The sequence below is a fragment of the Myodes glareolus genome, chromosome X, assembly GCF_982192425.1.
Source record: "Myodes glareolus chromosome X, mMyoGla1.1, whole genome shotgun sequence".
Taxonomy (NCBI): Eukaryota; Metazoa; Chordata; class Mammalia; order Rodentia; family Cricetidae; genus Myodes; species Myodes glareolus.
Window position 1 is genome coordinate 39,287,409 of NC_142053.1, and position 22,040 is coordinate 39,309,448.

General features: G+C 44.6%; 1 protein-coding gene across 6 annotated transcripts in view; it reads left to right on the plus strand.

Moving 5' to 3' along the window:
• Bcorl1 (BCL6 corepressor like 1) overlaps nt 1–22,040 on the plus strand; it is a 68,157-nt gene that overhangs the window by 35,457 nt on the left and 10,660 nt on the right. For all 6 annotated transcript variants that reach the window (XM_087902934.1, XM_087902936.1, XM_087902933.1 and 3 more), the window contains 6 exons: nt 751–831; nt 2,935–3,324; nt 8,337–8,560; nt 13,040–13,261; nt 15,390–15,556; nt 16,710–16,855. In XM_087902934.1, the coding sequence (XP_087759060.1) occupies nt 751–831; nt 2,935–3,324; nt 8,337–8,560; nt 13,040–13,261; nt 15,390–15,556; nt 16,710–16,855 (1,230 nt within the window). The remainder of the gene's footprint in view (nt 1–750; nt 832–2,934; nt 3,325–8,336; nt 8,561–13,039; nt 13,262–15,389; nt 15,557–16,709; nt 16,856–22,040) is intronic.

Genomic DNA, 22,040 nt, shown 5'->3' on the forward strand with positions numbered 1-22,040 from the left:
TTTTAAAATAAATAAATAAATAAAAGACTCAAAGAAGAAGCAGCTGTAAGAATACTTAGACAAAACCAGCAGAATTGGGATTCATAACACTGTTTTCTCTACCTTTTGGTATGTTGGAAAACTCCCATTCTAAAAAGATTAAAAACCAATAGCTGACTAGCTAGCTTGCTAGAAAGGTTTACAGATGTCTCAAGCCCTTTTTCAATCATTTAAGGATACCCAGAATGTTTGGATTGGGTGTGGGGTATACTTGACCTGTGTACTCTGTTGTGAACGGTCCCTCAATGTTTTTATGGGAGATGACCCAGGCATTCCTGGCTACAATAGTCCACGTTCATGATCTTGCTCATTGGACATGACCTACCTCTTCTACTTTGTTTCCATTTGTCTACCTCTTCCTGCCTTAACTTGCTACAGCTCAGTTAGAATGTAACAAACAGAGTTAAGTTAACCTTTGAGTTATGTAAGCAGATATTCTACTTTGGGGTATGCTGTTGAGTTGATTGGATGTATTGCCTTTATTGGTGCCAGTAAAAATGACCTAGCCCCCAATTTTCAAAACTACCATTCCCAAAGAAATGGGTAGTGATGGTGGCATAAGGAGAGTTAGTTGGGTAAAGCCAGGGTAACTGCAGGGTCAACACTAACCTTTTGGTTTTCTCATTTGAACATCCCATGTGGGCTTTCTGGTTTATAGATTTCTAATTGTGATATTTCTGCCTTCTGCCTCTAAACCACACATCACTCTAGGTTCCTTGGAAAAGAAAGCAAAGAGCAGTTTCCGTGACTTCATCCCTGTGGTTCTGAGCACTCGGACACGCAGTCAGTCTGGTGAGTAAGACTAAGTAAGAGTAAAATCTTGCCTTGGTGTCCTTGAAAAAGTGGGTTGGATGGTTTTGCTACTGGTACAAGTAGACAATTGGAATTTTGCTTCCCTGTGCTAAAATGACAGTCTCCTTGCAGGGACAAGAGAGTCCTGGGTGTGGGCAGAGGGATCACCTACAATCTTAGCTTTGTTAGATTAGGGATTTGGCTTTATCTCTTGTTAAGAGCCAGTGATGGGAGCCGGGCAGTGGTAGTGCATGCCTTTAATCCCAGCACTCAAGAGGCAGAGGCGGGTCTCTGAGTTCGAGGCCAGCCTGGTCTATAACAGCTAATCCAGGACAGGCTGCAAAAGCTACAGGGAAACCCTGTCTCAAAAAACAAAACAAACAAACAAAAAAAGAACCAGTGATGGAAAGAAGAAAGACCCGTGCCACTCAGGAAATTTTGATAATGCCTATCACATAGGATGATGAGATTAAGCCTAAAGGTCTGTACTTGAGATGAGCCTCAGTGATCATGAGATGGATCTGTAGCTCCTTTGCTGGTATGGCAAACTGTGATATGGGAAGCCAGGTCTTCCCTTCAGGAAGAGGAGGAGGTGCTTCCCACTGCAACTAAGAGGAGAAACGTGGAAAGGCCATTGAGTGTTCTGGGCAGGCACTATCACTTTTGATCCACTGAACTCGTCTAGGGTCTAAAGAAGTCATTTCCAGTTTGTGCTCTTTTCTGCTGGCTCTCTGTTGGTAAACAGGATAGAGATGATTGCCTGCGTTCACCCAGATTTCCATGCAAATTGCAAGGAAACATGACCCAATGAAAAGTCAATGATCTGACATCTCCTTAACTGGCACCCCAGCACATGACGAGCTCTGTGGTAATTGGGGCTTATAATGATGACCTGGAGGCTTCGAAAAGTCCTGAAGTGTCCTCTGATTCATCAAAGAGTGATTACATTATGGCCAGTCCCATTTTTGTGTTAAACACATTGAGCTGTATTTGATTCTTTGGAAATTGGTGGTTTCTGTGTGATCTCTATGGTGATTCTGTATTAACAATAATATTAGATTAACTAGAACACACTGTTCCCGGCCTGGTCCATATAATGTAAAGTTTAGTGGGATAGTTGCTATCTTTAAATAGTCTGACCAACTTGAAGCTTTGGTCAAGGATGTCTTTTTCCCTCCAACCATTGCTGTCTTCCGCTGACCTCACTGGGCTCTAGGGATTGTTGTGTTAACAGCTGGGCTTTGGGAGAAACATGGTGGTGTTGTTTCTGAGGAAGCTGCTAGATCTCCTATAGTGTAAAACTAGACCAATTTTAGAATTGTGCTTTTATTGTTAGCAGAGTTAAGGCTAAGTGAGGAGAGAGAAAATAGCCTCTTGGCAAGGTGGCCCAGCAGAGTAGGAAAGATGCTGTTTGTCCCCGGGTGATCAGGAGTGGAGGGGGTGTGCTTTCCCAGCAGCAAGGAACAGCTGCAGTGGATGGGCAGATGGACGAGAAAGAAAACTCCACCCTTAAACTTCTGGCTACTCTGTAGGGGGTGGGATCAGTTTAATGGAAGCGGGCCTGCTGTGTTCTACTGGGACATGCCTAAGTCAGGCTATGTCCATAGGAATGGGACTCCTTGCTTCCCTGTTAGAGAGAGACACTCTTTTGTGATGATTCTGCTTGGCCAGGGTAGCTCTGTTGGCCATAATGGTGAATCACAGAGAGTTGTTTATTCCTAAGTTGTAACACCAGGCTTCCTTACCTAACTCTTGCCTTCAGCTCAGATGGTCTTTACCAAACAGCAGAGCACTTTAGTTCTCTCCTGCCCTTTATGCTGTGTTTAGCTCCTGGTAAACACTAGGCAAGAGTTTGTGAAATGAATTCAGGAAACACTGTGCCATGGATGAGTAAGGATGATTTTTACTACTTAAGAATTGTATGTATGGTATTTTGTACTCTATAAAGTAAGTACTTAAGCATAAAAGACTGTCGTGTAAATATACCACTAATAACTGACAAAGCCTGAACTTTGTGAAATCCTACTTCAGGATAGTTGTATCAATACCATACTTAATTCCATGAAGAAACACCTGAAAGCCTTCTGTATATTTCATTCATAGGAAGCATCTGTAGCTCCTTTGCTGGTATGGCAGACAGTGACATGGGAAACCAGGAGGTCTTCCCTACAGAGGAAGAGGAGGAGGTGGCTCCTACCCCAGCTAAGAGAAGAAAGGTGAGAAAGACCCAAAGGGATACCCAGTATCGCAGCCATCATGCCCAGGACAAGACCCTGCTGAGCCAAGGCCGCAGACATCTGTGGCGAGCCCGAGAGATGCCCTGGAGGACAGAGGCTGCCCGGCAAATGTGGGACACCAATGAAGAGGAGGAAGAAGATGAGGAAGAGGGCCTGGTGAAGAGAAAGAAACGGAGACGACAGAAGAGCCGAAAATACCAGACTGGAGAGTACTTGACAGAACAAGAAGAAGAGCAACGTCGGAAAGGGAGAGCAGGTAAGGTTGGCTATGAGACTGCTATCCCTGTTGGGAAGTCAGCCAGGAAGCTGCAGGCACAGTGGCATTCATACCACCTCTTCACCAGTATGTGGCATCAAATCTAGAAGGAATGAATTTAGACTAGCCTACTGGTAAACTGAGGACTTGGAAACCCCTGCCTTACACCTTCTTATAAACATCTGAACCTGTGGTCCATGCCATGGTGACTTTCTTGGCATGGGCCACTGTTGTACTAGGGAGTTTTGGTTGGCTTGAAAGAGTCAAGTCTTTGGAGAATATAGGTTCTCTCTTTTGTAATCTTGGGTTTTAAAGTGGGAGGGCTAGAGAGATGGCTCAGAGGTTAAGCACACTGGCTGCTCTTCCAGAGGTCCTGAGTTCAATTCCCAACAGCCACATTGTAGCTCACAACCATCTATAATGAGATCTGGTGCCCTCTACTGACCTGCAGGTATACATATAGTATATATATGTATAATATGTATCCATGCACTGTATACATAATAAATAAATTTTAAAAAAAGAAAGAAGAACCAGGTGTGGTGGTATAAGCCCATTATCAAGCACTCAGGAAATTGAGGTAAGAGGACAGTGAGTTTGAAGTCACCCTGGGTTACATAGTGAGATCCTGTCTTAAAACAAATAAGGAGGACATTGGCTGCCATACCTGGGATGCCTTTGCTCATAAACTAAAATGAAAAGTAGTAGTTTTCTAAAGGCAACAGAAAAACTTGAAATATGTAAAATCTGGTTTCTCAGTTAAAGCCACAGTAGTTTTTCAGAGTCAGAGTAAAGTTTTGAGGTGACATAGGTGGCAGAGTATTTGCTGGTCCTGAGCTGTGAAAGCGGGTAGTTCAGAAAGAAAACTTCCTGTGACCATGTCAGATGCTTTAAATAGGATCATGAAGGGATAGACAAGAGGCTTATACCAGTATCTTTCATTAGCTACAGTTCAGGTTCATTCCCATAGTAAGTTTCTAAATGAACAAAAAACCCATCTCTGGATCCTATAGGAACATGTTCGTCTTTCCTTATTCACTGACCATTTCCTTTGAAGCAGCAATCAATTGTTTCTTATAGTGTATTCACTCTGAGCTGCTGATAAATATGTATAGCTCCCTTATTGTCTAAAGTAAAAGCAGCTCACATTGAGTAGTCAGTAGATCCTAGGTATACTATAATGCAAAGAAGGCTACACCTCATTTCTGACTCTGTTTAAGTAGAGATGTATATGATATCTATTCCTAAGACTCGAGGGTAATTGAGCTCATTTTCATCAACTATCTGAACAAGGGCAATTTTCCCCTTCTTTTGCCAGAACCGAAATGGATTAGTCATGAACAAGCTGTCAAACCATTGGTCTCCACCTCTTGTTGGGATGACAAGAAGCTTTTGTATCACTCAGTCCTCTCTAATGAAGGCTGCTTCCCTAGCTTGGGAGCTTCTCATAGAGTTATCAGCTCTTTTTTATTTTTTCTTCTTTTTTATTTTATTTTTTAGGAGATGTCTCTGTTATGTAGCCCTGGCAATCCTGAAAAACCTCTAGACCAGGCTAGCCTTGAACTCACAGAGATCCAATTGCCTCTGCCTCCTGAGTGCTGGGATTAACAGTGTGTGCCACCACTCCCAGCTTGAGTTCTCAGCTGTTTCAATGAGAGGAACCTCTTTGGAGTTGCCTGGTCCTATTTGCTACTCAGGACATACATAGAGAGATAAGTTTCCACAGCATCATGGTAGGGACTTACTAGCCTTTGCTAGAACATCTACCAGTAAACATAGAGGACAGCAGTGATTAAGGTATCTTTGGAGGCAGCCCAGATTGTTGAAAAATATATCATTCTTCTTCTTGGATATGCCTGGGAGCTTTGAATTGAGGCCACTGGTGTTGGCATATCTCTTCGTGCAGATTTTTTTTTTTTTGGTTTTTCGAGACAGGGTTTCTGTGTAGCTTTGGAGCCTGTCCTGGAACTAGCCATCTGCCTCTGCCTCCGAGTGCTGGGATTGAAGGTGTGCACCACCACCACCTGGCTCAGAAATTTCTTTGTAAACTGTATTTTTATTATTTTTTTTGAGATTTCTTTTGTTTATGAGCGTTTTCCTTGTATGTATATATGTGTACCACATACATGCAGTAAGTTAGGAGGTCAGAATAAGGCATTAGATCCTTTGGATCCTCTTTAACTGGAATTACAGATAGTTGTGAACCCATGCGGGTGCTGGGAATTAAACCTGTGTCCTCTGGAAGATCATCTACTGTTCTTAACCACTGAGCCATCTCTTCAGCCCATGTGAGAATTTCTTAATAACATTTCTCCTCAGAAAGCTCCAGGTTCCCTTACCTATTTACTATCTGGCTTTGAGGTCAGTGTCAGAGAAGTAGGCAATGGACAAACTAGACAGATCACCCTACTCCTATCTAACTCTTGTAACCTCTCCTTTCATCCTGTGCATGACTGTCTGCCTTTTTATTCTGTGAAAGAGGTAGAAAGACCCATTTCCATGCACCTACCCATCACCTTCACTCTGTGCTTTTGTAGGCTAGCATAAAGCTCTGTTTCTTCTGCAACTGAATATACTACAGAGTTTGCCCTGCCCTTGGTACATGGAATAGATGGTTATTTATTTTCTTCTTTATTGAACTCTGTAATGTGGTTTCCCCATGTTTCCTGCAGTTTTCACAAGGCATAGTTCTGTTCCTTCCTCTTGCTTTAACCCAAACTTGTTGGGTCAGAAGGCGTCGATTAAAGCTGGGTATGGTGGTATATGCCTTTATTTGCAGCACTCAAGAAGCAGAGGTAGGTGAATCTTCATGAATTCTGGACTAACCTGGTCTACATAGTGAATTTCAGGCCATCCAGTACTATATACTGAGACCCTGTCTTAAAAACAAGAAGTCTGATGGTGGTGGTGCATGCCGTTAATCCCAGCACTCGAGAGGCAGGGGAAGGTGGATCTCTGAGTTTGAGGTCATCCTGGTCTACAGAGTAAGTTCTGGGTCATCCAGGGCTACACAGAGAGACACTGTCTCAGAAAACAAAGCATAGACAGAACCTAAAAGATACCTGCTGGGAAAGTGAAAATCAGTTTCTTCAATGGAGAGACACTGGGTATATCATCTACACTCCAGGGCACCCATGAATAGTTGGGCAACACAAAATGGATTTCATGTTTTTTTTTTCTTGCTGGGATGTTTTTTTGAAAGAGAGAGAGAAATAACATGATGAAGTTGGGTAGGTGGGGAGGATCTGAGAAAGGAGAAACATTTTCAAAATATATTGTCTGGAAAATTTTTTAAATAAAAAAAAAATGAAGAAAAAAGTCCCGAGTTTGAGTGCTCTTGCTGGAAATGTCATTAGAGACCATGTAGCACAGTGTTTTTTGGATATACTGTGAGAACCCACTAATATACTAGGTGGAAAAGGGGATAGGAGGACAGCTAGGGCTTCTTTCTTATATGCATAAGCTATAGCCAATTCTTCATTCCTTTTTGTTGTTGTTATTGTTGTTTTTGAGACAGGGTCTCTCTACATATAGCCCTTGCTGTTTTGAAACTTGCTTTGTAGACCAGGCTGTCCTCAAACTCATGGAGCTCCATCTGCCTCTGCCTCCCGTGTGCTGGGATTAAAGGCGTGAGCCACCATACCACCCAGTTTTCCAGTTTTGAATGAGGACTCCTACATCTGCATCTGCCCTTGGCAATTTCACATATGAGAGTCCATGTCAAGTTTGGGGTGGGAGTAAGTTGAGAACTCTGGGATTTCAATCCCTTCATTTCACAGGTGGTAGAAACTGAGGTTACAGTTAGTTCATAGCCGTGTTGACCTTTTGTGTGCTAGGCTGTGTTCAATCTTGTACTGAAGTCATATAATATTAATGCCTTAATCTTTATAACACTTTATGGAAAATTTTGCTTGTATCACCTCAATTCTGCTACCATTTCTGGAACTTGAAATTTATTCTTCCCATTTATAGATATGAAAAATGAGGTTCAAAGAGATTATGAATTGCTTCTATTCCATTGCATAGTTAATGGTAAGCCAGGGATAAGAATAACTAGTTTTTAATTGGTTAGGATGCTTGCTTATAAAGCACAAAGGATTGGGTTTGATTGCCAGTACTATATAAACTGGCTGGGGTGGAATATGCCTGTAATTCCAGGAGGGAGGTAGAGGCAGAAGAATGAAAAAGGCAGAGCCATTGGCTACACGTTGAGTTCAAGGTTAACCTGTTACATAGTGCAACAACAAACAAGAGAGACCTTGCCAAAATACAAGGTAGAAGCAGAGAACTGAAACCTGATGTTGACCTCCGACCTCCATGTGCTCACCATAGCACACAAGTGTCCATACTCACACAACTGCATACATATACATTTACACATACAAGCCACACAACTCTATTGTGAGTGCAAGTGAATGTTTTATGTCACCTACACAAGAGGTTTAGGACAGGCCCTATGGTGTGAGGCTCTTGCTAGTGGAGTTTGTAGCAGGCCTTTTTGAAATTGCACTTCTAGACACATGTTGCCTTGTACCAGTGATACCAGTGACTTGATTTCCAATCAAGGAAGGCGGTAGCTTTCTGCCATTACACATAAGTTAAGTAGGCCCATAGCACCTTCTGAATTGGGGAGTTTCTGTTGTATTGATCTTGGTGTCTTCAGAGAGTGACAAACAGGACAGTTGGATGGGGAGAACTGAGACCATAAAGTCAGCTTCTACTTTAATCTTACATCCCCACTGTACTTGACTATTCAGCAAAGCTGCTAAATTGATTTTCATTTTGGAGAAAGAAAGAGAATGGAGAAAAGGCTGAAAAGAGATTCTGGTTTGCTCTGGGCTATGGGGAGAGCCTTTTCAAATGACCCACATTTTGGGGGCTAGCTAGATGGGCTGCCCCCTGCTGGCAGGGCTGGAAACTCTCTTATGGGTAGAGGAGGGATTTTTATGGCAAAGCACTAAAGGATGGTGTGCCATTTCTCTTACAGTCATTCTTTCCTGTTTCTTGTTCAGATTCAAAGGCCCGTAAGCAGAAGACTTCCTCCCAAAGTTCAGAGCACTGCCTCAGGAACAGGAACCTTCTCTTGTCCAGCAAAGCCCAGGGGATCTCGGACTCACCAAACGGTTTCCTCCCAAATAACCTGGAGGAACCAGCCTGCCTTGAAAATTCAGAAAAGCCATCAGGAAAACGAAAGTGCAAGACCAAGCACATGGCAAGCGTCTCAGAAGAGGCAAGGGTGCGTGGACACCAAAGAGATCAACATGGGGGGATATGAGCTAGAAAGGTAGACTTTCTACCAGATCCCTCTGGTAGTAATTTCCTCAGTGAGGGTGAAGGGAACACGTAGATAAGGGAGGTCAGCTGCTGTGTATGAAAGTATTCTAAACTAGTTCTAGAAGGCTTGGGACAGATTCGAAAAGTGGAGACTAAAGTTATAGGTAACTATATGGTTTCACCCCGATGTCTTTGCCCCAACCACCTTTGTGTCTCGTTTGAGTTAAGGTGTGGTTAAAGGATATGGCAGGGTGCTAGCCTGCATAGATTGTTAGCTTCTAATCGAGAAGCTTTTGTCTGAGCTTAACTCAGACACCAGTCATGGAGCTTTCTGAGACAATCAGGGTAGACTACATCTTGTAGAAACCAGGATTTTGTTGTATAGAGCAGGGTTTCTTGAGGGTCTAGGTTATCTGTTTTCCCCACCCTGACCCCTGTTCCTTTGCCTCATGAGGAAGCCTAGATTGAGCACTCACCAGTTAGGCAGGCAAGCATTCTTTGAATCTTTTTCAAAATCACCAGTTCATTTTGTTCTGATGTTCATGACAACTGGTGTTGGTATCAGATTCTTCAGGGTACCACTAAAGAAAAAATAAGACAGTCCTCATGTTGAGTGAGTTTTACATTTGAAGGAGGTGAAGGTCCAGTGTGTACCTATGATAGGTAGGCATCTGTCATTGACAACCTAAAATCAAAAGGCCGTGTTGGTTACTTACGATTCTTACTCTTCTGTCTAGTTTTCAACTAGGAATTCCTGAATGGTACTAGCAAAGAAAGGATGGATGCTTGTCTTCCCCCACCCCTTCCTCCTTCCTCCCTCATGGATCCTTGTTGCAGCTTACACAAGGCACTCAAGTCTATTTGTTCATCTTTAAAACTGGAGCTGATGCTCCTCGTCCTTTCTGTCTCACAAGGGTGCTTGTAGGGAACAAAGGAGGCAATGTCTGTGACAGGCTTTGATAGCGGTAAAGTGTTCTCTCAGGGTTGGTATGCCTCCTTGCACTTCAGGCAGAGACAGAAATGAGAGAACAAGAAGTACAGCATGATTAACTGGTCTGGCGTGGCAGGATGTCCATTCCCTGTAACCCATAGATTATAAGAAAGATAGGAGCCCACTGAAGAGTACAGAAACCTGCTCTGCATGAAAAGCATCTTTCCTGTTTTCAGTCTTTATTTCATGTATGTTCTTGTATCATGTGTATATGTACATTCAGGTGTATAAATGCAGGTTCATGCCACAGCACAAGTGTGGAGGTCAGAGGACAACCTTGATTGAAGGTCTTTACCTTCTACCTTGTTTGAAAAATTCTCTTTGTTGTTTTCCTGCTACATATATGGGATGAAGTAGCATGAAATTTTGTGTCAATTCTTCTGTATCCACCTTCCACCTTCCCGCAGAGCTCTGGGTTTATAGGCACTTGTATCACAGCTCCAGCTTTGTATGGGTTCTGGGGATTCAAACTCGGTCCTCAGGTTTGTATGGCAATTGCTTTTACCCACTGAGCCATCTCCCCAGGCTCCCTGGTGTCATTCTCAATCCTTGAGTGCTTTTTAGAGGTAGACACATGGATTATAGTCATTTAAAGGACTTGTGTGAGGTGACTCAATGGTCTTGCTTGCCAGAATCAAGATGTGAAACAAATTTGTCTGCCTCAGGAGGAGCCCTGGTTGTCAGTGTGCCTTGCCATCTTCAATAGGTGCTTTCTGCCTATTTCTGGGACATCCCTGGCAAGTCGATAGGTAGGCAGAAAACACTGCCACCTTTAAGCAGTTCTGAGAGAGGTAGAGATCCCAGGATCCTGCCCTCTCCTCCCCATCTTTTCTGGACACTCAGATGGCCCCATCCCACACAAAGGTAACCAGCCGCTTGACGCTCAGCAGCACACTCTTATGCCTCTGTCTGTTTGTTCTGTCTGGCGATGTGTCTGCTAAAACATTCTCCTGGAGAGGGTTTTGTCTCTCCCCAGGGCCTCCCTTCCTCCCTCCCGCCTTTCTTTCTCTCCCAGTCATCACCACCTGCTCCAGTTGCCCCCATGGCATGGGGCTTTGTAGTAGCAAGGCAGGGGGAGGGTTGGGGGACTCTCCTGCATCACTAAAGCGGGGCATTGGCCAAGGGCTTCTTCCCACAGAGGCTCGGAGCCAGAGGGAAGAGGAGGGGGAATGGGTCCCCCTTCTTGTTCTCACTCCTCCCCCTCCCAGCCTTCTTGCCTGCTCTAGCAGCCTGGCCTCCAGAAAGAAACTTACCCTTTAGAGTCTGGCTTAGCTTAGCAAAAAAAAAAAAAAAAAAAAAAAACCTGGGTACATTGCCCTGTGTCGTCTAATCCTGCCATTGTATTCTCCATCTTCCTGGTGGTAAAACAGTATCATAGCCTCATGGTTGGTGCTTTCTTGCTAGGGATTGTACCCTTTTGCTATGGAGACTAGTCATGACTTCTCATGATCTTCAGATTTACTAGAGGGCACAGATTCCCTGGACCTGCATCTTTTGTCTGTTAGTGTTCCTTTCTTGACTTTATGTAACTTTCTAGGTAACTCTTCTGACTGCTCAGGGCTTTCTACATGGAAATCTTGAATCAAGTAACACATAATTGTGATTGATAATGTACCCAGCTCAGACATCAGTGCTAGAAGCAACGGAGGAGAAGGTGACAGTATGAACTGTCCCCCTAAGGAGCTTAAGAACTAGATAGAGAGCCAGGTGTAGAGGGTAAAGAAAAGTTGCTTGATCCCTGAGTTGGAGGTCAGCTTAACAATGTAGTGAGACACAGTCCTAAAGGACATTTAAAAAGGAAAAAAAAAAGAGCCTTATTAGGGGATACACGACTTACCCATAGAAAACAGCAAGAAAATAAGGAAGTAGGGTGTCGGACTATGTGATTCTAAGTAGGCTCTGGATATGCAAAAAGAGGGCAGTGGGGCTAGAGCATTGTAGAATAATGTAGCAGACATAGGTTAAGTGAAATCTCGATGCTCTGAGGGTTTTGCGTAAACATACGTGTCAGCTCCATTGTGGTGTAACAGATCACTCCAAAATCTAGTGATTCTGCACAACAATAAGCATCTATTGTCTCATAGTTTCTGGAGCCCAGAAATTGAGGTGCAGCTTAGCTGACACCAGTGGGGAGTTTTGCATAAGGTTGCAGTCAGGTGTTAGACAGGGTAGATGTGCTCCCAGTGTAGTCCATACACATGGCAGGGGTGATGATGCTGGCTATTGGCAGGAGGCCTCTTTTCCTTTCCTCACGGATTTCCCCAAAGGGCTGCTCGCTTTCCCCACAGAAGATGAAAGTCACGCCCCACCCTTTGCAATCTCCTATTACTTAGGTGAGCCTTATCCCATGTGGGAAGGGAGCTTGACTGTTGGGGTAGGGTCCTCAGTCCATCATGGTGGCCACCCCTTAGTCTTCTTTCTGGCTTCTAATGGATTATGTCTCTCTTGTATGTGGGGTATACTTAAGCCCTGCTAACAGCCCTCAGGGGTCGCTCATATCTTAGGCTTGCAGCTGTGTGGAGCTGAGGCTGCTTCCACTTTTGAATACAATGGTGCTTTGAATACAGTTACTTCAACACAGTTATTCCTCATCTAGAACCTGAGTTTGAGGTACAAGTGACTAAGGAAAGCGCTGGATAACAAGCAATAGGAACCTTCTGTGTAGCTTCAATTCAAGGTAGGGGCAAAGGGAAGCACCCATGGGTCACTTATGAGGACACAACTCTTAGAACATTTGTAGCCCATAGCCTTTGTAATGGTTATCTCAAAGGCCCTCCAAGGGAGAAAGTAATGCTCGGAGGAGTTAGGTTGTGCTTCAGGTGTTATAACTAGTGGATGGCAGAAGCAGACTTCAAACCCAGCCCTGTCTGTTTCCAGAGCCCACAGTCCACTGCCCTGGGTGGGCCTGAACATAATCTTAGGCCGCGGTATGATGAAAGATGGGAGAAGCCTGTGAGATTGGATATGGGGCAGGTTTATATGAAAAGAGTGAAGGTATTGAAAATTATTACTAGTCAGACTACAGTCTCTTGTGTTTCTTTGTTCTTCTTGTTACTTACAAACATTGCTTATCCAAAACCTCATCAGTAGGTAGAAGAGGCATGTCAAGTGCTTTAGAGAAGATGAGCTGCCTCTGCCCAGTTTTCAGTCCTCCTGCCATGCCATGGTTTATTAGGACCTTATATCTTTATATCTTAGATCTTATATCTTTAATATCCTCCCATGGAAATGTAGAAGCTTTCCTCACTTTGAAAATAACCTTGCATAGTTAGTGACTAGCCTAGCCTCCAGTTTCCGTCTCAACACTGGGTCACTTGGCTTGTTGTCAGTAAAGCACAGCATGGGAACAGATGTTGTGAGGTGGCTTTGGCAGCCAAATGGCATGGCCATGATGAATTGGGTAGCCAAATGCTGCCTGGCCTGACCTAGAACTTCATTTCTTCTTTCCAGAGCAAAGGTCGTTGGAGCCAGCAGAAGACACGATCTTCTAAATCTCCCACTCCAGTGAAGTCCACAGAACCATGTACACCCTCCAAGTACCGAAGTGCTGGCCCAGAAGAGGCCTCAGAGTCACCCACTGGCCGACAGATTCCCCCAGAGGCACGGAGACTCATAGTAAACAAAAATGCTGGTGAGACCCTCCTACAACGAGCAGCTCGCCTGGGCTATAAGGTGAGTAAGCTCTTCCTGAGCAGGCAGGCAGTGACAGGATGCTGTTAGCCTGGACCTCAGGGAACAGCTATGCCATTGGCTCCTCTGGGGCCTACGTCTGCCTGATCTCCCTCTACTGTCCACATGCCTTTGAGGCTGCTTTGCCCCTTGTCTTATCTCAGTATATGGGAAGGTAAGCTCAATGAAAAGTCAACTCAGGATAAATGTAATTGAAATAGTAGTGCAATATCTTCTGCTATATCCCTAGGCTAAAAAGGAGATTTGGCATTTTTATGTTGTCTTAATTTACCTGTGTAGTGGCTCTTCCAACCAAGAGGAACACAGGGTGATTATTGTTTACACTTTAACTCCTGTAGTTTCTCCACATTTTGGCTTTCTTGTAGAAGGGGCAAGAGCATGTTCAATAAACCAAGCCAGAGCTAACTTCACTTCCTTATACTGGGAAGGAAGGCAAGCAAAGCAGTATTCCTGGAGCGCTTATTTTGTCATATTAAGGACTCTCATGTAAGCCTATCAAGGTAGATCTTATCACAATCAACTCTAGGGTGTTAGCAGTATTAAATGATATGACAAGATGGGTGTAGTGAATTACCCAGATGGAAATCCCAACCCCTAGGAGGTAGAAGTAGGCAAATCAGCAGTTGAAGGCTAATCTCAGCTACTTAATGAATTCAGAGCTAGCCTGGGCTACCTCTGACTATCTCAAAAATAAAACAAGATAAGTTGTGTCCAATATCATTTATGACAGTATTTTTGTCTGAGTTCAAACAAGTCTTTTGATTCCCAAGTGCTGAGAAATGGCAGGACTCCCTCATTTACCTTGATGAAATTTACCTGAGGCTGAACGTTGGCATACATTTTCATTCTTTCCCACTTTCTGTTGACACAAACGCCCCTGACTGTGTATCTTCACTCTCCATGATGATTTCCTCAGGATTTACTTGTGGATGTGGGCTTAACTGCAGTTCAGAGTATGCCTTCTTTATTAGACTTTCTGTACATATAAGCGTACAGACTGTTCTGTGCAGCTTCATTTGTGTCCGTATCAAGCAGCCAGTTTACCTTTCTGGAATATTTAGAGTGAATGTCTGCATGGCTGTCAGGGAGACCTGAATATGTTCTGAAAGCCAATCTCTACAGAACCAACAAACAGGCAAACATTGGGGAAGGAAAGACCAGCGCTGGAACTTGGTCTGGGAAGCAGTGGGCATCTGTATCAGTGACAGTGTAGGAGGCCCACGTAAAGGTAGCAGAGTGCTTTCCATATGCAGGAAACAACAGCCATAGTCCAGGCTCACAGTAGCTTTCTCTACCTGAAAGTGTTGACCTCAGAACAATAGTAGGTACCATGTTCTGGAAGCCAGTCACCCTATGGCACTGCCAACCCCCATCCCAGCTTATTCATAGCCTTGTCCTAAGCTAACAGAAGTGCTTCAAGTCATTTGAGTTCCACCTCTGGGTCCTGTCACCTTGTCACCTCAGCCCCAGGAAGGTAAGCATGACCTGAGGCTGAGTGACAGAAGTGTATTGTTGGGCTAGAGATGTAGCTCAGATGCTTTGCCTAGCAAGCACAAAGTCCTGGGCTCAATTCACAGCACTGCACACATTGGGTGGAGTGCTCCATGCCTGTAACCCAAGTATTCACGAGGCAGAGGCAGGAAGATCTGAAATTCAAGATCATCTTTGGCTACATATAGGGAGTTTAAGGCCGGCCTGGGATACAGTGAGACCCTGTCTCAAAATAAGGGAACAAAACGGAGTTGTGCTTGGTGCCGTGACCCTGTCAAGAACAGACCTCCCCATCTGTGTCCTGTAAAGCTCAAAGAGGTGAGCTCTGAGCAGCAGGGGGCCAGCTCTGAGTCTATCCCAGTGATCACCACCTAGATGAGTACTCTTAGTCATAAGAAATGTCTTCCTTCTGCCAAGGGAGCAGCTCAGAGCTGGGGCTCTGGCAGTGGAGGCTGAGGACTGACTTTGTCCACAGAAGATTTTGAAATGTGTCTTTTGTTCCCTAATATAAAGGACAGACTTTGAGATTTGTCAGACACTTGTGGAGTGGTGAGTCTAGCAGGAATGATTCCAGAAATTAGACTTTTGTCTGCTCACAGAGCTGTCCCCATCCCCACAGGACGTTGTTCTCTACTGCCTCCAGAAGCACAGTGAGGACGTGAATCACCGTGACAATGCCGGCTACACAGCCCTGCACGAGGCCTGTTCCCGGGGCTGGACTGATATTCTGAACATCCTATTGCAACATGGGGCTAATGTGAACTGCAGCTCGCAGGATGGCACAAGGCAAGAAAGCTGCTCCTCTGCCAAGTCTCAAACCGTGGTTCAGTCTTTGGCTGCGGAGGTCTCACTCCAGCCTGGGTACTTGCAGCACACCCAGCTGCTGACGTTAAGAAGGCTTCCCAGGAAGCCTTTGAAAGGGTTTCTGTGGGCTGAAGGGAGCCAACTTAGGGCAGGAGCTGATGAGTTCCTGAGTGTTCAGTCCGTACTGAACTAAGGAAAGGCTGAACTTGTCCAGGGTTCATTCTATCCCTTGTCAGGTTCACTCAGTCTTCCTGATGGGCCACTTGTCTCATGTGGAATTGATGCCTTCGGATCAAAGCTGGAAGCTAATCTTGGGCTAACATTCCAGATTTGTTTTTTGTAATTTGGTCTCTGTGCATTTAAAAAATTAGCTGCCTGAGTCTGTAAGATTAGCTTGCTATATAAAGGTACTATATAAAGGTACTTGCCACCAAACCTGAAAACCTTGGGTTCCCTATGATATAAGGAGACAGCTGATTCCTGCAAGTTGTCTTCTGACTTCCACACACAAATATTCATGCATACACACACACACAATGAACGAATAAGTAAATGCAATAGCATATTAATACACACACATGCACAAACATAAACACTCGCTGTGTTTTGGATAAGTCACGTCCGCTCTTCTCAGAGGACCTACTTCAGGAAGTTCCAGGGGATGCCGCATACCAATTAGAAGGACCCAGATCAAGATATGCAGGCTGTGCTTGGCTGCCACCTGGTATGGAGCCTCCCTATACATCCTTGCCCTTGAGCAGTCGCCTGGGTCCTTCCTCTTCAACAACCACCTGTAGCTGCTTTAATTTGACTTCCACCAAGGGGCCTGTTCTCTGCTCAGCTGGTAGTACATCTACACTGTGCTCCACATACTGTCCCCAGATGGAGGGGAATGTAAAGGAGAGATGGATATGAGAGAAGAAAAAGAGGTGCAGAGAAGATAAAGACATGGCCACATAGGATAAGAGTTTCAGGCCAGAGGTGGCTTCTCTGATCTAAATCTTACCCATGTTGTATTGGGGATACCCTGAGGTCATCACCGTAGCATCTCACCCCCTCACTCTAATGTGGTAGCCTGAAGCCTAAAAACTTACCCCTTAAGTTCTGTCTCACTGACCCTATATGACCTCCACAGGCCAGTTCATGATGCTGTGGTCAATGACAACCTAGAGACCATCTGGCTTCTGCTATCCTATGGAGCTGATCCCACACTGGCTACCTACTCGGGTCAGACAGCCATGAAGCTGGCCAGCAGTGATAACATGAAGCGCTTCCTCAGTGGTAAGCATGGATCAGAATTGCAGCCAGAATCCTCAGGGCTGGCCTGTGTTGCTGCTGGTGATGGTGGGGCTCTTCAACAACTGTCCTAGACAGCCCCCACGAGGAGGGTCCACCCTCTTCACATATTCCTTCAGTGTCTTGGGACTCTCTAGCTACTTTATAAAGCCCCTTGTTGTGAGTGTCCACATCACTACCTCTGTTAGGCCGCAACCTAACCTCCTAGAGGGACTCATTTCATCACTAGGTGTCCAGAGCAGGCTTTCTGGCAGGAGATTGGCTATTCTCTTAGCTGGGAGCAAGATATGTCGACCTGTGCTATGAATGGAATGTCAGTGTTAGAGAACAGATAATCCCCATTTTGCTGTTTCTGCCGTCTCCCCTTGATTGTAATTAAAGTGGTGCTGCTGAGACCCTTTCTGAAGCTTTATTCTTCATGGCCCTTCTCCCGTTGTAGCTTTGCTATTCCCTGTGCATTCCAATATTCCACTTCTCTCCATTCCTTCTCTCTTCCCCACCCTCCATCTCCTAGTGAAGTGTCATGGTCAGGCCCATGGCCAGGGCCGGAAGCCACTGCATTGATTTTCCTTTCTAGTAGGTAGCACTGTGTGTCTGCAGGTGGGCAGGTTGCTCTTACTGAGCTGGGCAGGTGGGATGGAGGAATGAAAGAGGGAATCTAGTTTAGTAAGCTCAGGGTCAGTCCCTTTTGACTTTATCCCAGGGCATCGGAACCTTCAGCTTCTTGTGACAGCATGGCTTAGTTCTGCGGGTTGCCTGAGTGATGGATGCTGCAGTTCTGAGTCAGAGCCATGACCCTTCCCACAGGCTTTAACTGTAGTAGAGTAGTCTGTTTCCTGCTCTCACCTAAGCTTTGGCCCCATTAGTCACCAACCATCCCTGCTAAGGATGCATTATTCAGTTCCCAGGTAGGGAGTTGCAGTTACTAAAGAAAGGTTCACTAAGTAGCTGTTAATGGAGGAAGTGAGAGAACCTGTACTAAAGGTTCCCATGGAAGGGGAAAGAGGTGGGAAGTACTACCTTTATATTGTAGAGGCTGCAGGGGGCAAGGGGATGACAGGTCACCTATGGAGGTTTTTACTTGAGCTCAGTCAACCTCCAGACAGGTCCCAGTGAACTTAATTAACCCTTGATGTGTAGGCTTCCGGCCCTGCAGCCTGACTTACGTCAGGCTGAGGGACTGGAGGCTTCCTTTTCCATTTTTTCCCCCCTGGCTCTAGGTCCTTGGGCATCTGATCATCATGAGACATAGCCACTTAGGAATTTCTTTTCTTTAATCCCTTGACTTGACCAGTGATGACTGGTACTCACCTTAGCAGAACCGCCCCAAGGGTACAGCATCTGTAGCATCCTCCCACATGTACACTCTGTCTTAGATATTGGCATGGCCCTTTTGCAGTCTGGATTCCCGGGACCATGTATGGACTAACATGTAGAGTATGTCTGTATAACAAAGACATTTCATGAAACTTGTCTTTCACAATTTGTCTAATGGGAGGGAAACTCTGGCTAGAAACTGCCCTCTCCAAAATCGAGGGCAAGTAAAGTAATCCCTCTGGTTACTTTAGTGGGGCAATGAACTCCCTTCTCTAAAACTCCAAAGGAATTTAAACGTTGACTTTTTGTTTTTGAGACAGTGTCTATGCAGTTGTGGCTGTGTCTCAGTTGTGGCTGTGTAGACTAGACTGGTAGAGATCTGCCTGCCTTCGCCTCTTGAGTGCTAGGATTAAAGGCATGCACCTCTACGTCTGATTGACACTATTTTTATTGGCTAAAAAATGAGAGAGAAGCACTTCTTCCATTTTATTTTTATAATCTTATCCCAATCTCCTAGGTATTTTTAAAAGACTTTCTGAGATAGTGTCTCACTATTTGGCTCTAACTGACCTGGAACTTGCTATGTACAACAGGCAGGCCTCAAACTGAGGTCGAACCTTTCTCTTAAATAGCATTCACCTGCCTCTGCCTCCCGAATGCTGGGATTAAAGGTGCCACCACACTCAGCTAAAAAGATTTTTAAGGCGTATGTGCGTGCGTGAATGAATACCATAGCCTGCATGTGGAGATCAGTAGACAGACAACTTTCAGGAGTTCAAACTTAGGTCATCAGGCTTGTGCAGCAAGCATGCTTATCCACTGAGACATCTCACTGACATATAGCTAGCCTTTAGACACCCCTTTCCTAAGTAAAGTGCTTCTTGTTGTTATAGATCCCAAAGGAGACTTTTCCAAACTCTAGTGCTCTTGCTGATCTGGGCAGAGCATCTTCATTCAGGTCTTGGCACATGTTTCTCAATTCATGGGTAGAGAGGTCATGCTCCAAGGGAATGTTCATAGACTAGGGCAACACTTCTCCGTGTAAGGGCAGGGCTCTTGTTACTAGGGAAAGTTCTAGCAATCTCGGCCCAGACCTTGGCATGATCCTCCAGTGGAGGCAGGCATTTGTAGGCGTCAACAGGTCCCCCATGCAGGAAAGACTTAGACTCGAAAACTCTTTCGATGAGGGGTGACTGAGAAGGTGATAAATAGAACTTTAAAAATGAAGGTGAGGTAGCTGTATGTGGTGTCACACACCTGAAGTTTAGCCCTGGCCGGAGGCAGGAGACTAAGGTAGGAAGGTGGCTGGTATCGTGAAGCTGTCCTGGGTTATATAGTGAGTTCCAGGCCAGCCTGCACTAAGGTGAACAGAAAGACCCTGTTTTGAAAAGGAAATGGGATCCATGCAATGTAACAAAGTTCAAGTGACTAATTCAGTGACATCAAGAGCATTCACGATGAGTAGTCACCACTGGCCGCTCTCGATGCGTCACACTGAGCATTCCCTCTCTCCTCTTTCATCCCTGGTCCCCAGGAGCCAAAAGGTAGAGGGATGTTCTTTTTTTTTTAAAAAAAAAAAAAGATTTATTTATTTATTATGTACAGTGTTTTCTACCTGCATGTGTACCTACACCCCAGAAGAGGGCACCAGATCTCATTATAGATGGTTGCGAGCCACCATGTGGTTGCTGGGAATTGAGCTCAGAACCTCTGGAAGAGCAGTCAGTGTTCTTAACCGCTGGGCTATCTCTCCATCCCCCATAGAGGGATGTTCTTAAGGGTGGAGAGTAGGGAAGTACTCCTGATGCTAGGCTATATATATATATATATATATATATATATATATATATATATATATATATATATACATATACATGAAATTCAGATGGATTTCTTTATTTATTTGGGCCTTTTGAGATGGAGGTTGTTTTGGTTTTTTGTTTTCAATTTCAGCTCGCCATTCTGGCTGTGCCATTTGAAAGTGTTCTCCCTTTCATCTTCAAGCACTTGCTTGACAGGGGCTCCAGAGATGAATTGTCTTCATCCTCCCCTAGCAGAGTGTCACTGCAGAAAATGAAGCAAACCCATGCAGGTTGCTAAGGGCTCTATTTTCTGTGCTCATCATAGCTTTTCTCACTGTGCAAGACTCCTGCTCTGCAATGGTTGCCTGGGACTGAGCCCTTCTAAGTCTCCAAAGAAACATCACTACTTTATAGTATTCCTGTAGTAAAGCAGGGGGTGACTGACTTGTTATAAATGTGGACTTCCTTAAGATGGGTTGACTCCAGCCAAGGCCCATTTCTCCTGAGCTCATTTGTTCTTTTGCCTATCCAATTATTGAGCTTCTATTAGGTTCTGGATGCTAAAGACCAAATAGTAAACCCTTTCTACCTTCTTGTGGGGATTGGAGCATGGAGCTGTCCAAACCCCAGGAGATCTTTGAAAGGCTTCTCCCTTGGGCCAAATTACAGGCCTGTTACTCATTTACCTTTGACCTTTAAACAAAAAGAGCAACAGCCAATTTGGTTGAGAAGGAAAAGAGACCCCATTTCCCCTCCTCTGTGGGGAAGAACACAGGTTGAAGGAAACTGTGCAGTTTGGGTTGAGGCATTGTTGAGCTGTGTGGACTTCTTTTCCTTTTACTGATAAAGGGGTGAGCCTTTGACCATTCAAGGTCACTGAAGCACAGATTTTTGTTTCTCCTGCCAGAGACCTCTATGGTATGACCCCATGTCAAAGACATCTCATTTCTTAGGTTTTCTCCTTTCATGTCCCTCAGCTGGTGACTTAGCGGTCGGGAGGGGTGTGATGGGATGCTAGGATCTAGAGAAACTACTGGCTACCACTCCATGGCAACAAGGAATTCTGTACTTAACCATGAGATTCTGAGGGTGCTTTCAATCAAAAAGTAGTGTAACGTAGAATTCATGATCACAAAGTGATTAGTTCAGTGCCTTTTAGTTCATTTATAGCATTCTCCAGCCAGCCACGACTTCTGTCTAGGTCTGAAACAATATCATCATCCTGCATAGAGCTTTGAACCAGTTAAGTATTTGCTTCCCAATACTTCCTCTTCGCTGTTCCAAACAGTTGCCACTCTGTAATCTTGTCTCTGTAGATCTACCTCTTCCAGACTTCATATAAATGGAGCCCTATAACCTGGGGCTTCTGTGTCAGCATAATCATGTAGTATAATGGTTTTGTGGTTCATCCATATCCTGGCATATTTCAGTATTCATATACTAGTATCTAAAATTAATTCCCCCTTTGTGTGTGTGTGTGGGGGGGTGTCAGAGAATAAGTTGTAGGAATTGAATCTGTCTTTCCACTATGCGGGGCCCTGGGATTGAATAGAGATCATCAGACTTGAGGCACCTTTACCCAATGAGCCATCTAACTGGCCCTACATTCTTTTCTGCCTGACTAATAACATGCCATTGTGTGTATGTATGCCACTTATATTATCTGCTCATTCGTGCGTAGTCATTTGCACCATGTCCATCTTAGCTTGTCAGTAGCGTAGCTTTGATCATACATTGCCCACATAACCTGTTTTGATTACTCGTTGTCATCTCAGTTGTGTGTATACCTAGAAGGGGAATAGGTAGGCCTAGGGCACTTTCTCACCCAAAGGATAAAATCTTGAAAGTTTGGTGTGGGTGGAAGGAGAATTAAAAAAAAAAAGGAAGGTCACTCATTTTGATGGTAGTCACATCTGAGAAATGTGCATTAAAGCTACACTATCAAATGACTCCTCCCTCCCATGTGTCTGTCACTGACAGGCCTGTTCCAACTTTAGCATCTTTGCTCATGCCAGTTAACTTTGAGCTGTCTCAAAAAGGCAAGTTCACCT